Here is a 17,229-nt window from a genome sequence, read left to right on the forward strand (position 1 = left end):
TCAGTGGCCGCTCCAGCCCATGCCCACTCGTCTCTTCCCTGGCCCACAGGAGACCTCTGTGAGCACGAGGAGAACCCCTGCCAGCTCCGTGAGCCCTGTCTGCATGGGGGTACCTGCCAGGGCACCCGCTGCCTCTGTCCCCCCGGCTTCTCTGGCCCTCGCTGCCAACAAGGTAACTGCCCCAGCTTCTCTCCACCTCCCCCTTGGGGCGCTGGGGCCTGACACAGCCCACCGACTGGACCCTGCGTCTCCCCACAGGCTCTGCACATGGCATAGCGGAGTCCGACTGGCATCTTGAAGGCAGTGGGGGCAACGGTACGTACTTGCCGTGACCAGCCAGAGGAGCTGAGCAGGCTTGTCCCTCCCAGGCCTTGGGTCTCTCAGCCCCTCTTCCAATGACCCCACCCCTCCATCTTGGTCTCTGAACAAAACAAGCCCAGGTGAGAGGCTCCTTGGGCGCAGAGAGACAGAATAAGAAGAGCACAGCCGCACAGAGCTGGGTCCTGCCCTATGCTCACTGCCTAGTGACTTTGGGCAGGCCTTTGAACCACTTTCACTTCTGTACCCTCCTCTGTATTCGTGCATTCCAGCAACAGACATGTATGTGTGCCCATCCTTGCCCTGGGAGCAGTAAATACAAGATGCGTAAGGCAGGACCCTTATTCTCAAGGATTCCACAATCTGTTTAAAAGCAATGATAATGATTTGTAAAAATGAATACTTATTGAACATTTACAGGCCCTGTGCTAACTGCGTTATAGATACATACCTTATTTATCGCTAATATAACAGGAGAGGTAGTGGCATAGTGGATAAGAGCCTGGATTCAAATCCTAGCTCTTCCACTTACTAGCTGTGTGACTTGGGTGACTCACTTAACCTCTCTGTGCCTCAGTTTCCTCACGTATAAAATAGAAAGAAGTAACATCCTTCCACAAGGCTTTGGATAAAATTTTGTGTGAGAGTAAAATTCTTTAATGTATTTTAAATGCTTAGAACAATGTCTGGTCCAGAGTGGGCACAGAATGTTAGCTTTTGTTAATATTATAGCAAAGACATAGGGTTGTCACAAGGATCCAGTTAAAAATTATGTTTGTAGCTGGATGTGAAACTTCCTGCATGGTGACCGGCAGATAGTAGGTGCTTGGTAACTGTTAGCTGCTAACTTCATCAGTTGGTGGAGGGTGGCGAAGTGTCGCCTACCCTGGTAGCTGCCAGGCCCCAGGGGCCAGCACTGGTGTGGGATGGCTTTGAGCAGGTAGGGTTGGGGATGTTATAGCCACACACACAGTGTGGACGATGCAGCGGAAAGGTCTGGGTTGCCATCCAGGCTTCCCACTTCCTAGGCAAGTCACTCATCCCTGAACCTGTCTTCCCGTCTCTAAGATGGAGGGAGTACAAAGGTTCAGAGCCGTTTATGTGCCACTGACCTAGATGACCAGCTGCCCCAGTTTGCTCAGGACTGAGGAGCTTCTGGGGATGTGGGACTTTCAGAGCTAAAACCAGGACAGGACCCGGCAAATAGAGATGGTTGATCACCTACCTGGACCCTACTGACTGCATAGAATGAAATACATAGGATTTCAAAGGGAATCAATTGTTCTGAAAGAAGGTTATCAAAATATTTGAAGTTGTTTGCATCTCTATTAACGCATTAAATACAAGATCTAGCGTTAGGGTTAGGGTTAGGGTCGTTAGTCCCAACAGCTACCACAATTGCAATAAGCATAAACAATGTTTTGAAATATTTGCAGCAACTGTAATGCAATAAGGGAATCTTCCACTGGTGACTGAGTCACAGGCCCTGCTCCTCCTCAGTGTGTTGCCTACCTGCGTAACTAAAGGAACTGCTAACCTTCAGGGAGAAGAGAGCAAGGCTAGGACTATAATGTTTTCCAAGCCAAGTTCACAGGCCTCTGAATTCTGCCCCCAGCCCCCTTGGGTCTCCAGGGACTGCAGGTTCAGAGCCCTGCAGTAGTACAGGTCGGGGTGGAGGTGGGGGTCAAGGGCACCGATGCGGGATGGATACTCCATGCGGGTGAGCAGGTGTCCCAGCATCGCCCCCACTCCCCCGACAGATGCCCCCGGGCAGTACGGAGCCTACTTCTACGATGACGGCTTCCTCGCCCTCCCTGGCCGCATCTTCTCCAGGAGGTGAGAAGAGAGTCTGTGGGCCCAGGGTGGGGGACGGGAATCTGGGGCTTCTGCCCTCTCACCCACTTCCCCTGCACCGCAGTCACCCTGAGGTGCCCGAGACCATCGAGCTGGAGGTTCAGACCAGCACGGCCAGCGGCCTCCTGCTCTGGCAGGGCGTGGTAAGTATGGACGTCCCACCCAGGATCTCAGGGTTCCCAGCCCCCTGGTGGCCACAGGAGTGGGAGAGAGGAAGGAGGAGGCCACAGCTGTCGGTAGCCCCCAGGAACCCTGTGCTTCTCTGGCAGGAGGTGGGAGAGTCCGGCCGAGGCAAGGACTTCATCAGTCTTGGGCTTCAGGATGGGCACCTTGTCTTCAGGTGGGTCCTGGCACCCGACCCTTCCTCTCCCTTCCCTCAGCCCCCTTACCCTTCAGTGGCTTCCCCTCCGGTCAGCCCCATGGCCCCCCCAGCAAGAAGCTGCAGCGCCCAGTGCCCCAGCTGCACACCACCACCACCGTCCCACACCCCCTCCAGTCCTGCCCCCTGCTCACACCCTCTTGGGCCTGTGTGACTGCAGCTACCAGCTGGGCAGTGGGGAGGCCCGCCTTGTCTCTGAGGACCCCATCAACGATGGCGAGTGGCATCGGGTGATGGCACTGCGGTAAGGGAGCCCCCCGGGCACTAGGGCGAAGGGCCCGGAGTCCTGGACTGGGACAGGACGCCCCCCATCATGCGCAGGGAGGCAGGCATTGAGCTCTGGGGAGACAGAACGTGAAGCCAGGGTCAGGGGAGAGCCCGCCAGCTGGAGCACAGACTTCCAGGGCAGGACAGAACTCCATGGGGCGGGCGCACAAGCACCCTAGGGGCTGGCTGAAGCCTGGGTGGGGTGCTAGGAAGTTGTGTTTGTGGGACCAGATCTCTCATCCAGCGGAGGGAGGGGGCAAGAAAGAACTCAGGGAGCGGGGTCACGCTGCTCTGACTGGAGTCTCTGTAGCAAAGGGAGGGGGCTCTCACTGGGTTGAGAAGGACGGGGGATCGGTGGTGAGGGGCCTGACCCCGTTTCACTGCAGAGAGGGCCGGAGAGGCTCCATCCAGGTGGACGGAGAGGAGCTGGTCAGCGGCCAGTCCCCAGGCCCTAACGTGGCAGTCAACACCAAGGGCAGCATCTACGTCGGTAAGTCTTGAGCTTGGGCCTTGTGCAGGCCTGGGGCCACTCCTCCAGGTCGGGGAGGGCCAGCAGGGGAGGGGCTCCGGCAGAGGTAGAGCACGGGGCCTTCCTCCCCCCACCTCCTGGAGCTGACAGGCCCTGCCCTCTCCCTTCCCTGCAGGTGGAGCCCCCGACGTGGCGGTGCTGACCGGGGGCAGGTTCTCCTCGGGCATCACGGGCTGTATCAAGAACCTGGTGCTGCACTCTGCCCGGCCTGGCACCCCGCCTCCACAGCCACTGGACCTGCAGCACCGCGCCCAGGCGGGGGCCAACACGCGCCCCTGCCCCTCGTAGGCACTGCCTGCCCCACACGGACTCCCGGGCAGCGCCCCAGCCCCGCAGCGTCGACTATATTATTATTAATATTATTATTATGAATATTTTGTAAGAAACGGAGGCGATGCCACGCTTTGCTGCTACTGCCCTGGGCTGGACTGGAGGGTGGGCACGCCACCCCACACAGACACACCTGGGCAAAGCCACAGGCTGCAGGGCAGGGCGGGTTGCATGGGAGCAGGTGCCTCAAAGGGTCACCAGGACTTGGGGTCGGGCACGGTGGCTGAGCAGGCTCAGAACTGCCCCCACCAACAGGGCCCCCCGAGGTAGTGCTGGGCTGCCCGTTTCTTCAGCCCTTGGGCAGCCCTCATTTCTACAGGAGCCAAACTCGGCTTCCAGCCTGGAGCCTCACCAGCTACCCGGAGCCTCACCAGCTACCCGGAGCAGAGGGCGTGGCAGTGGCCTTCGCCACCCTCCTCCGGGTTGGGAAAGCTCTTTAGTGCTAACTGTGGTGCAAAAGGCAGCTCACCCCTGGGCAGGCAGCCCCCAGCCCTGCCAGCCCATGTCCCAGCACCCCTCCACCTCCGCCTAGCCAGCCAGGCCACCGGCCCCTGGCAGCCTCCCCCCTCCCACCAAGCCCTCCTGGCCTGCATCCCTCCCACCCCACACCTAGCCCAGGGCCCCTGCTCTGAGGGGCTGCAAGGGAAAGCCCACCTCAACTCTTACCAGGAGCTGCTACAGGCAGAGCCCAGCACTGAGAGTGTCTCCCTGCCTGCACCAGGCCACGTCCCCCCACTGATCTGGAAGTGAAGGCCCAGGGCACATGGGGGGAGGAGAGCATTGGTGGTCAGAAAGAGTTAATGCCTTGGGTAGGGGAGCCGGGACTCATGACTGGGAGGGACAGGAAGGGGGCGTGACAGCCCTGCCCCATCTGTGGGAGCCCCAGGGCCCAACTGGGGGCAAGCGCCCTCCCCACCAGCAACCCCCAGAGGTGGGTCCGGGACGCCTGGCCTCTGTGTCCTAGAAGGGACCCTCCTGTGGTCTTTATCTTGATCTTTCTTAATAAACGGTGCTATCCCCGCCAGGGCTGTCTCCTGTGTCTTTGACTACCACTGGACTCATGGTACCTGAGGGTGGGCCAGGATGGGGCAAAGCAGGGCAAGTGAGGTCCGGGCGTGAAGCAAGGCAGCTTCAGGGGAGCGAGGCCCCTACTCCCTGCCCTTCACTGATCCAGCCGAGTGCCAGTCACCATGCAAGTTGCAGGGTCAGCTGCCTCCTGTGGCCTTCACCATGACCCTGTGAGGCAGGAATCATCCCATTTTCCAGAGGGGCAGACTGAGTCTCGGAGGGTTATATGATCTGCCCAAGGTTAGACAGCCCTGTGGGGGGTGGGGGCAGAACCCGGGGACTGTCTGACCCCAGAGCCCACTCTCCTTCCTCCGATGCCCACAGCGCCCCTGACCTGGCTCACTCAGCCGCAGGCCCCCAGGGGCCACCTGGCCAGGACGTGTGTAACAGATGGTGCACACCACCAGCCCCCCAAGCCAGCCGGCTGGAGGAGCAGCAGCTCCAGAGGAGGCCCACGAGGAGGCCAGCGCCACCTCCGCGGCTGGAGGCCTGTAGAAAGAGCACTCAGGCCTCAGCCTGGGCCAGCTGCCCCCACCCATCACTGGAGAGGGACAAGTGTGATCTCGGCGGAAGGAGCGGCAGCAGGTGACAACCAAGAGCCATCTACCTTCCGGAGCGGCATCCTGTCGTGCAGGGTCCCGGCGTGCTGGGGGGCTCCTCTCAGCTGCCATCCCCAGGGGGCCCGCAGACCCGAGAGCTGGGGGAAGAGTCAGGGGCCCGGAGGTACCATTATCCATACTCCCTTCCTGGCTGGGCACCGGAGAGGGACCGGCAGTGGCAAATAACAGCTCTAACACACTGAGATCTGCCCCTTGCAGGGTATGATTATGTCTCGTTTAATCCTCCCCAAACCTCTTAGTGTTAGTATTTTTATTTCACAGATAAGAGAAGTGAGGCACAGAGAGGTTAAATCACTTGCCCAGATCACACAGCTGGAAGTGACAGGGGCGGACTTGAACTCACAGTCTAGCTCCAGGGGCTGGGGTGGATGAACGGAGCTACTTCTCAAGGAGTGATGCTGTACTGAGCATTTTCTCTGCACCAAGAACCATGCTCTGCACTGGGCCCTTCACCCACAGGGTTTCACTTAAAGTTCATGACAAATCTGAGAGGGTAGGTTTATCATCCCCAGTTTACAGATAAGGAAACGGAGACATAGAGAGGTTCATTCTTCCACTCATCTGATGAGTATTTTTCAATCACCTGCTACTGTACCCCAGGCATTGCTCTAGGGACTGGGGGATATGACAGTGAGCAAAACAGACAAAAAGGCCCCCATGGAGCTGGCGTTTTAGTGCGTGGCAACACAAAACACAAATTCCACCACGTGTCAAATGGAGACAGGAGCTACGAGGGAACGTCAAGCAGGGCAGGAGGGACAGGGCACGCTGGCGAGGGGCAAGGTTGCTAGTTTTCTTTCAATTGTGGTAAACTCTACAAAACAAAATGTACCATTTTAACCGTTTTGAAGGACAGTTCCGTAGTATTAAGTCCATTCATATTGTTGAGCAACCATCAACACCATCCGTTCTCAGGACTGTTTTCCTCTCATAAAACTGAAACTCTGTACCCATCGTGAATAACTCCCCATTTCCCCCCCACAGCCCCCGGCGACCATCATTCTGCTTTCCGTCTCTTTGAGTTCTCTGGATGTCTCATATACATAGAATCACATAGTATTCGTCCTTCTGTGACTGGTTTATTGCAGTCAGCATAATGTCCTCAAGGTTCATCCATGTTGTAGCATGTGTCGGCATTTCCTTCCTTTGTAGGGCTGAACGATATTCCATTGTGTGGACGTACCACGTTTTGTTTACCTGTTTTGCTTTCAATGGACACAGGGCTGCTTTTCGTGTTTTTTTTTTTTGGCCGCACAGCTTGTGGGATCTTAGTTCCCCGACCAGGGAACCCGTGGCCCCTGCAGTGGAAGCGCAGAGTCCTAACCACTGGACTGCCCAGGGAAATCCCAGGGTTGCTATTTTTAAACAAAGGGGTAAGGAAAGAGCTCATGGAGAGGGTGAGGGTTAAGTCAAGACCTGCAGAAGGCAAAGGAATGAGCATGTGAACCTCTGGGAAAAGCCTTCCAGGTAGAGGAAAGAGCTAGTGAGAGACCAGAGGCAGGACAAGACTGGAGCGTGGAAGGAGCTGCCAGGGGCCAGAGTGGAGGAGCTGTTGGAGCAAGCGAGCAGGTGGGAGGTGACGGGCCAGGTCACTCAGGGCCTGGGGGCCCCTGGGAGGCTTGTGTGGGCTGAGTGAGGAGTGAGGAGGGTCCTGCACACGGGAGTGATGCGATCTGACTTAGTGTTTTAAAAGGCTCCTCGGGAATTCCCTGGTGGTCCAGCGGTTAAGACGCCACGCTTCCACTGCTGGGGGCCCAGGTTCAATCCCTGGTCCGGGAACTAAGATCCCGCAAGCCGAGGGGTGCGGCCAATAAAAAAGAATAAAACGCTCCCCTGGCGGGAGAGCTTAACTCCCTGCTAGCGTGTGGGCTGCGCGTGATGACTTCCTCCCAAAGAGGGCAGTGTGGAGAGAGGAGACCGAGTAACAGCGGAGAAGCGGACAAACACAGCCTCAACCCGGTGACCAAGGCCAACATCAACATCCGTGGACCGTGTTGGGCAGTGATCGCGTTGGTCTGGCCTGGTGTGCACTTGACCTCTGGGATCTTCCTCCTCATAACCCACGACTGCAGTCTTATCATGAGGAAAACATCAGATTAATTCCGACAACACTGATGGCTTGGTTATGGGCTGAGAGGGAAAAGGGAGTAAAGGACCACTCAACCATTTGGGCCTGAACAACTGGAATTCAAAGCTGCCACTGAGTGAGAAGGGGACACGGGTGAGAAGCAGGACGCAGGGCAGGCTGTGGATCATGAGTTCAGTTTGCGGCAAGTTAAGTGTGAGACCCGCCTGCACAGCCACGTGGAGATGTCAGGTGGGGAGGTGGTTATATAACTAGTGTTCAAAGACGAGTCCAGCTGGCGATACGGTATAAAGGAGAACGAGGGGGGAACGGGTGTGGCAGCTGGAGGAGAGGACATAGGGCCCGGGCCTCTGGGCACAGAGCATAGTGTCAGGGAGGACCCTGAGGAGTGCCTGGGGAGGGAAGTGTGTGGGCTCCCGGGAAGCTGGGTTTTACCCCTCAGCCAGGTGCATTTTTGCAACCAACAACCTGTTCAACAGGACATGGCAACCCTGACTGGGAGTGGGGCATGTCCAGATTCCTAAGAAGGATAATCAGGGGTGACTTAGTCTGGTCCCCTCTGTCCATCCACAGAGGTCATTCCTGGTTATGTCACTCAGTGACTCTATGACCTTGGGCAAGTCATTTCTCCTCCCTAGGCCTCAGTTTCCCCATCTATAAAATGTGGGAGTCAGGCTGGATCAATGGTTTTCAAAGTCTTGAAGGTCAAACTCAAGTCTCTCAGTGGGACATCAGTCAGCCGCGGCCCAGGCCTCCCACGTCCAGTTAAGTAGAGCATCTCTCCTTGTGATGTCTGGGGCCTCTGCAAGGCTCTGTGTAGGAAAAGCTTCCACCACTGAAACGACATTTGGAAGCAGCTGGATTCGATCACCATTTGAGCTCTAACATCCTCTGGTCCTCAGGCAGTCTGGTCTGATTGGATTCGCCACTACTGTGCTTCACCTCATCCTCTCCTGCCGCACCCGTGCCTCCGGCCTCCAGCTTCTAACCCAGCTGCTCAGCAGGACCCAAGCCACACCTGTCACTGACCTCTGCAGTTAGCTGCTGGCCAAGAAGCCTGGTCACTGCCATCACCACAGTTGTCCGTGCCCAGGGATCGCACACCAGCCTCGGGGGGACACACCGGCTGTTCTGACATCGGAAGTAGGCACAACAGCATCCTGGGGCTGAGAGGGGAGGCACGACGAGGACGCTGAGCACCGCAGAATGTTTGGCCCTATGGGGAGGGGATGCGGGAGGTGTGAGCAGGAGAGGCTGTCTCCATGTGCGTGCAGATGGGAGTACAGATGAGGCAGGTGTATGATCATAAAGATGATGGTGGGGATCTCCATGTGCGTGCAGATGAGAGTAAGGATGAGGCAGGTGTATGATCATAAAGATGATGGTGGGGATGGGGATGATGATGGCAGCTAACGTTTATTGAGCTCCTATTCCAAGCCAGGCGTGGTTCACATCCCAGCTCATTAAGTTCTCACATTAACCCTGTAGGGTCAATACTATTATCAATCCCATTTTAGAGATGAGAAGACCGAGGCACAGGGAGGTTAGGTCACTAGACCAAGGCCACACAGCTTGTATCTAAGCAGCAGGATAGGAATTCAGCCCCGTGCTCATGAGCACTGTGGCACCCAGTGTGTGTGTGTGTGTGTGCACGTGTGCATGCACGCAGCCTATGGTAGCCCAGCAACCTGAACACTCCAAGCTCATCCCGGCTCGTGGCACTGCACCTGCCATCAGCCCTGCCCGTAACTGCATGGCTTGCTCCCCTCAGGTCTCCACTCAAATGTCATCGTGTTGGAAGGCCTGCCCTCACCTCCATGAGAGAACAGCACACCATCCCTCCCCCACCACCCCTTTATCCGGATTTAGGTTCCTCTGCAGCACTTACCACCTCTGCAGATTATGGATTTGATTGGTTCTTTGTTTATGGTCTGCCTCCCCCACTAGAATGGCAGCTCAGATGGGGCAGGGACTTCTCTTTCATTCACTGCTGCATGTATCCCTGGAGCCTAGAACAGCACCTGGCACAAGGGCAGGTACTCGATCTTTGTTAAATGAATGAATAGGCACACAGGTGAGAGAAGGGTATGACTTGGTGCACAGGGTGTGGCAGACAGGTTGGCTTACCCAGCACCCCATTCTGTGGAGAAAAGCTGGTTCAGGAGGGACTGACCAATACCATGGCTCAGAGGTGGACATGGGGATCAGAGCATTCCATTCCTGGCCCCGGGAACAGACACATGGCCCATGTGACTAATCAAATTTGGCCCCGAGGACTTTTGCTAGAACCATAAGAAAAGATCTTCGCGGTTCCCTGGCAGTCCATTGGTTAGGACTCAGCTCTTTCACTGCTGGGGGCCCAGGTTCAATCCCTGGTCAGGAACTGAGATCCTGCAAGGCACTCGGCGCAGCCAAAAAAAAAAAAAAAAGTGAGAGAGAGAGAAAAGATCCTCGCTCTTTATTTCACTGAGGTGAGAGTTATAAGGGGGACTGTGGGCTTGGAGCTGCAGGGTCACCTTGCTGCCAAGTAGAAAGAGGAACTGGAGCTGCCTGAGATGGAAGCCAAACAGACCCAGTGCAATGCAAAGGGAGAGAACAAAGAGATAGAGCCCAGGTGGCATTCCTTGATCTCCTGAATCCAGCTATACCTGAATGAACACCTTAATATCCCGGTTATAGGAGCCCCCCCAAATTCTCCTTTGGCTTAAGCCAACTTGACTCGGGGTTTTTTCATGTGCAAATGAGAGTGAATGCTCTGATTTGTAAAAGATGTGCAGGGGTAAGAGTGAATATCTATGAGAGAGAAAACACAAACAGTAATCCAAGTAAAAAGTGGTGAAAAGTGATCCAAGGAAGCCAGTTGTGACAGGGCTTCGCCACTGCCGCCTGCTTTCGAGTCCAGCCCTGCTGAACACACAGCAGCCGCAACATGCTTGGCTGGTACCTCACGGAAGGTGAGAAAGGGAGGGAGGGAGGAAAGGAGGGAGGGAGGGGTTGATTTCCAATTAGCCTGTGAGATCTACTTGCAAAACAATATAATAGGACCCTTGGCACGCTACAGCCCACAGGAGCCAGAAAGGGGAACCCAGGCACCATCAGTCATGGCCCCAAAGACACACATGAGACAGCAGGGGGTGCTCTCTGACCAGCTGAGGTTGAAGGGCCGTCCGGGGCCTGGCATGTCGAGGTCCAGCTCCTGGTGAACCTGTGTTGGCTCTCGGAGGCCCCCCTGTTCTTGCCTTGAAGTGCTCACAACCCCATGTTTGGTTTGGTTTGTTTTGTTTCTTTGCGGTACGTGGGCCTCTCACTGTTGTGGCCTCTCCTGTTGCGGAGCACAGGCTCTGGACGCGCAGGCTCAGCGGCCATGGCTCAGGGGCCTAGCCGCTCCGCGGCATGTGGGATCTTCCCGGACCGGGGCACGAACCCGCGTCCCCTGCATCGGCAGGCGGACTCTCAACCACTGCACTACCAGGGAAGCCCTGTCCTATGGTTTAAGCTCTGTTTAGTCTGGTAACTGTTACTTACAACCCAAAACATCCTCACTGGTACAGGGTTGTTGTGAGGATTAATGAGATAACGTATAAGTACTCAAACCATCTGATTTTTGTAAGGATAGAAGGAGAACAAGACGTGGCTTTTCTGGTGCATGGTAGGGGCACCAGTGGTGCTTGAGGACAAGCCGGGATGTGGGTCTTCGGGGGAGAAATTCTCTGTTAGGGCTCAGGATGTGGGAGCATCTTCTCACATCTGTGCAGACCTACTAAAGCCAGAACCTGCCCTGGAGGCACGCGGGACAGGCGGAGGTTCAGAGAGTGGGTGAACGAGCACCTTCTCTGAGCTGGGCACTGTCTATGTGTCTTGCATGGTTTATCTCACCTTATATGCACAATAATAATAGTCCCTTAAGGCAGCGGTCCCCAACCTTTTTGGCACCAGGGACTGGTTTTGTGGAAAACAATTTTTCCACAGACGGGGGTCGGGGGGTGGGGATGGTTCAGGTGGTACCGCTAGCGACGGGGAGCGATGGGAACAACGGGGAGTGACAGGGAGCGACGGGGGAGCGGCAGATGAAGCTTCGCTCTCTTGCCCACCACTCACCTCCTGCTTTGAGGCCCGGTTCCTAGCAGGCCGCGGACTGGCCCTGGGGGTTGGGGACCTCTGCCTTAAGGGGCAAGGGCCTATTATTCTTTCCATTTTACTGCTGAAGAAACCAAGTCTTAGACAGTGGAAACAGTAATGTCAAGGGTGTGTGTGTGAACGCAGGGCCATCTGACTCCAAAGCCCACAGTGTTTCCCAGTGCCAGACTGCCCCACCCGCCCCCAGACACCTGCTTCTGGGTGACTTGGAGCTCCAGCCATCCAGAGGGGTGGGGGTGGACTTGAGGGTGCCAGCCAAGACCAGGCACAGGGTTTCCCAGTGTCCCCCAGCTCAAGGGATCCCAGCTCATCAGGGTGAGTGCTGATTGAGGAAACACAATCTCAAAGGGTGGTGGGACCTGAATCCCCTGCCTGCCCCAGCCAAGCTACCTTGTACTCCCCTGTGTGCAGAGCAGACGCAGTCAGGGCAGTTGCCCCCAGCAGGAGCAGCCTTTGGGGCAGCTGCAGAGGACAGGCTTCCATCCAGGCCCTCCTGTGCCCAGCGATGGGGAAGACCTGCAGAATCTTCAGTTTGGGGTCTTTGGGGAGACTGGGGTATAGGGGCCTGGTTAGGCCAGTGGAGAGATTGGCAGGACACAGAGAACAAGGGAGGCAAGCACGCCAGCTCCTCTGGTCTCTTCAGTGATGTTTGTGCTCCCTGTTCCAGATCCTTCTTCAGATCAGGATTGTGTCTAGGGTTGCCATGGAGATGTGGGACTGGGGCTGGAGCCTGGGGAGAGAAGGCGGGGAGGATGTCTGCTCATCCCCTGCCAGACAGGAACCAGGAAACTCAGATCCGGTTCAGCCACAGGGCTTCTGGGAGGGGGACCCACAGCCTCAGAGAGCTGCTGCCTTCCTGGAGAAGTTGGCATTTTAGGGCTGAGCTTAAGGGAGGCCCAGGACATCAAAGGGCCTCTCTGAGGGCCTAGAGAGACAGCAAGTGGTGAATGAGCACTGGCCCAGGAGTCTGCTCTATTTTACAGACAAAGTATTCCTGCCTCAGGGCCTTTGCCCTCACCGTTCCTCCACCTGGGGTGCTCCTCTCCCATGCAGGTCCATGGCTGGCTTCTCCGGCTCACTCAGATTTCGAGCTCACATGTCACCTGCTCAGACCACATTTCCCTGACCACTTCTCAGTCTGAATTAGTGTTCTCCCTCCCTGTCACTCAGTCCCATGTCCACAAATTTATCCCAGCACTCACTGGAATTACTTTGCTTATTTATATCTATCTTGTTTGTATTGTCCTTTGACTGCTCCCTACCCACTAAAATTGTGTTCTGTGAGTGTCTCGTTGTTCTCTGAAGCCCTAGGTCATAGAACAGTGCCTGGCACAGAGCAGGCATCCAGGAAATAAGAACAAATATGTGGGGACTTCCCTGGTGGTACAGTGGTTAAGAATCCACCTGCCAATGCAGGGGACACGGGTTCAAGCCCTGGTCCGGGAAGATCCCACATGCCGCCAAGCAACTAAGCCCGTGCGCCACAGCTACTGAGCCTGCGCTCTAGAGTCTGCAAGCCACAACTAGAGCTCACGTGCCACAACTACTGAAGCCCACACGCCTAGAGCCCGTGCTCCGCAGCAAGAGAGGCCACCGCGTTGAGGAGCATGTGCACCACAACGAAGACCCAACACGGCCAAAAATAAATAAATAAATAAATAATTTTTTAAAAAAGAAAAAGGACGAATGTGTGACGTTGAACAAATGACCTCCCTTTTTTCTGGGTTTTACTTCCCCATGTGTAAAAGGAAGGGCTTGGGCCATTTCAGCCTTTTTCAAAATCTGTAATTAGTAGAACCATTTTTTTTACAAAGGCATTATACATGGAACCTTAATATATAAAGCTGAAACTTTTCAAGTCTCAGTTTCCTTGTCTGTAAAATGGAATAATGATAGTTCCAACTTTGTAGGTATATTGTAAAGGGTAAGTAACTCGATACCAGTGGGGTATCAAGTTACTTACTTAGAACAGTGTCTGTCACATAGTAAAGTGCGCAATGCACGTCAGGCTGATGATGACCCTTAATGTCATCATTATTACTTAAACAGAGGTCATGTATGTTTCAAGACGTCCCCACCTCAGACTTTGAGACACCACCTCAGAGTCTGAAGACTGTATGAGAAGGTTAAAACAACTGGCCCTGCTGCTCTCTAATGCTCTTCTTTCTAGACCTGACATTTGATGCAAACTTGATACCCCACTGTGTGTGATGTCCAAGGCTAGGCCTTGGGGGACTTCTTTGGCAGGAGTGGATTTATCATGAAACTCTTGAAGCTGGCCGCTCTCCCTTCTGAGACGGACAACATTCTGCCTATGGAATGTGTATCTCTCTAAATAAACTTGATTTCACTTTAAAAGAGAAAGAAACTCGTGAAGCTTACACATCAGGACATATTATTTGCATGAGATTATATATTTTTATAAAATTTACAAAATTATGGTATTTCAACCACAGTCAATTCAGATCACTGTCTCTTTCTACCCTGATCTCCTCCATTGCACCTCTCTTCAGATGGTCATGGGCATTTTTGAAATCTGGCTAAGGGGAGGTGGCTTTGGGTTTGGGTTTGGGGGGGGATATAATTATGGGGTCCTAGCTCCTTCCAGGTATAGGTTTATTATTTCTAATAAATGCCCCAGAATGCCTTCCAGTAGTCCTCCTCATGCCCTCTATGCTGTGATGTGTTGTGATATGAAGGTGCAGAATCAGAGACCATTCATTATGACTGGCCTCACTGGTGTGAGGGTATTGGAGGAGAAATAAGGTTGGAAACATATGAAGCCAGAAGCCAGTCTATGGAAAAGCCTTTCAAATCTTAAAGCTCACATATGTAAGAAATTTGATAGAGGTTATCCCAAGTTTAACAGTCCTTAAGAGAATAAATAATCTTACTAATAACAAATGGCAAAGCTCAAGAAAAAAAGTCTAAATGATCACTAATAAAAACTAATTTTGGTCAATCATGCAAAAGGAAAGACTGACTTATCTTTCTAGTCCTGTTATAGAAAATATCATATAGTGTTGTCTCAGAAATCATAAAAGGGTGTGCAGCCCAAAAAAGTAAGGAAAAAAGTATCATAGAAGAGGTTTAAGCAATATTTTAATTAAAACGTGCTATTATTTTAAATTTATATTGTTCATGGTATTTGTCAGTTTTTTTGTTTTTCTTTTTTATTTATTTTTGGCTGTGTTGTTTCTTCGCTGCTGTGCGCGGGCTTTCTCTAGTTGCAGAGGGGGGGCTACTCTTTGTTGCGGTGAGTGGACCTCTCATTGCAGTGGCTTCCCTTTGTTGCGGAGCACGGGCTCTAGACGCGCGGGCTTCAGTAGTTGCAGCACGTGGGCTCAGTAGTTGTGGCTCACGGGCTCTAGAGCGCAGACTCAGTAGGTGTGGCACACGGGCTTAGTTGCTCCACGACATGTGGGTTCTTCCCGGACCAGGGCTCAAAACTGTGTCCCCTGCATTGGCAGGCAGATTCTTAACCACTGCACCACCAGGGAAGTTCCTGTCCGTTTTTTAAACTTTAAAAGTTGTTGGACATGGAAGCAACTTAAGTGTCCATCAACAGATGAATGGATAAAGAAGATGTGGTGTATATACAAATGGAATACTACTCAGTCATAAAAAAGAATGAAATAACGCTATTTGCAGCAACATGCATGGACCTAGAGATCATCCTACTAAGTGAAGTATGTCAGAAGGAGAAAGACAAATACCATATGGTATCACTTATGTGTGAAATCCAGAATATGACACAAATGAATTTATCTCCAAAACAGAAGCAGACTCACAGACAGAGAACAGACTTGTGGTTGCCAAGGGGGAGGGAGGAAGGATGGAGTGGGACTTTGGGATTAGCAGATGCAAACTATTACATATAGAATCACTAAACAACAAGATCCTACTGTATAACACAGAGAACTATATTCAATATCCTGTAATAAGCCATAATGGAAAAAAGTATGAAAAAGAATATATATATGTATGTATATACATATATATATATGTGAATCACTTTGCTGTACAACAGAAATTAACACAACATTGGAAATCAACTATACTTCAATAAAATACATTTTAGAAAAATAAAAATAAAAACTTTTGAATGTAAGAGTATTTGTGCTTCCTGACACTGGAAATGTCAGCATGAAGAACTTGCTTTGAGAGAAAAATAGTATTAATAAAAGTGCTGTTTGGTCTAAAGCTCTTCACCCTAGTTAGCAAAAGGTGTGAATGGAACAGAATGGAATGGAATAAGTCTTCTGAGAAAGCAGAGCTTTTCTCTGGAGCTGTTTTGAAGGAGTAGTTGGGCAATTAGTACTTTTCTCAAAGATGCTAATCCTACTAAAACGCTCTGGGATTTGGGTTTAGAACATCTTATTTTCAGGCTTTATAAGCAGTTCCTGTTTTCCACTGTAGCAGGTAGAAAGCTACACTGGCCTAATGGAAAGGCAGAGAGCATAATCGGAGCGTGAGGTTACATTTCACTGCCCGTGAAGCTTTGCTATTTTGTTGCTCAAGTTCTTTACCTCAACTTTAAAAAATGAAGCATTATTATACTCTGTAAAATAGTGTTTGCCCCATGGTAAGACCCATAAGAAAGTTTACCATCTGCCTCAAATATTGTAATATGCGTCTGTTATTCAGATTAATACATAGAACTAAATAGACATTTCTGTTTGTAAATCGCAGCAAATACACTGGTAGATGAAGTATGGAACCAATGAGCGAAATTTACATTTTATTTTTCTTTCAGTACACAAAAGTGGTGCTGCTTTTCACAGTCAAACTAAACCAGTCAAAGTACCTTTTGTTGGTTTCTTAAAAGGACTAGAGAACAAACTGATGTATCTCTTCTTTGTTTGTTTGTTTTGGCTGTGCCACCTGGCATGTGGAATCTTAGTTCCCTGACCAGGGACCAAACCCATGCCCCCTGCAGTGGAAGTGTGGAGTCCTAACCACTGGACAGCCAGGGAATTCACGACTGATGTATCTTTGCATTAAAAACTTCATGTGGGCTTTCCTGGTGGCGCAGTGGTTGAGAATCCGCCTGCCGATGCAACGTGAGAGGCCCGCGTACCGCAAAAAAAAAAAAAAAACACAAAAACTTCATGTATGTTTTAAAAATATATATTGCTGGGATTTTTTTCTCATCCTGAATAAATATTCACTTTCAAATTTTTTTGTGTTTATAATTTCATATTTTTAAAGAGGGCCGTCAAAGTGTCTATGCTTCAAGACCCAAATAACCTGGCCCTCAGGGAGCTCATAGCCTGGTAGCAGCTTCAGATTAAACAAATAAATAAACAAAAAAAAACCATTAAATAAATCCCAATCTTAACAGGAACATGAGGTAGCCTGGGAAGTCAGGAAATGCTTCCCAAAGAAGAGCATTTCTGACTTGGGCTCTGAAGGATGCATAGGAGTTTCCATGCAGAAACTGTGTTAAATGCAGTAATAGTAACTTCCTGGCCCCTTGACTGGGCTCTGTGCCTGAAACATCCCTACCTTTCATGAACTCCATGTCAACCTTTTCATATTTCTAGCAACCACTTCTTTTTTTTTTTTTTTTTTTTTTACTTTTGGCTGTGTTGGGTCTTTGCTGCACGCAGGCTTTCTCTAGTTGCTGCAAGTGGGGGCT

The 17,229-nt window shown here is 52.2% G+C and overlaps 1 protein-coding gene across 17 annotated transcripts in view; it reads left to right on the top strand.

Annotated features, from left to right (window-relative positions):
• Positions 1-4,701, top strand: part of HSPG2 (heparan sulfate proteoglycan 2) — a 102,554-nt gene extending 97,853 nt beyond the window's left edge. For all 17 annotated transcript variants that reach the window (XM_033433206.2, XM_033433213.2, XM_033433216.2 and 14 more), the window contains 8 exons: positions 50-172; positions 259-315; positions 2,079-2,154; positions 2,237-2,315; positions 2,442-2,512; positions 2,712-2,795; positions 3,205-3,308; positions 3,463-4,701. In XM_033433206.2, the coding sequence (XP_033289097.2) occupies positions 50-172; positions 259-315; positions 2,079-2,154; positions 2,237-2,315; positions 2,442-2,512; positions 2,712-2,795; positions 3,205-3,308; positions 3,463-3,635 (767 nt within the window). In that variant the 3' untranslated portion in view covers positions 3,636-4,701. The remainder of the gene's footprint in view (positions 1-49; positions 173-258; positions 316-2,078; positions 2,155-2,236; positions 2,316-2,441; positions 2,513-2,711; positions 2,796-3,204; positions 3,309-3,462) is intronic.
• The last annotated feature ends 12,528 nt before the right edge of the window (positions 4,702-17,229 follow it).

This window comes from Orcinus orca, chromosome 1, assembly GCF_937001465.1.
Source record: "Orcinus orca chromosome 1, mOrcOrc1.1, whole genome shotgun sequence".
Lineage (NCBI taxonomy): Eukaryota > Metazoa > Chordata > Mammalia > Artiodactyla > Delphinidae > Orcinus > Orcinus orca.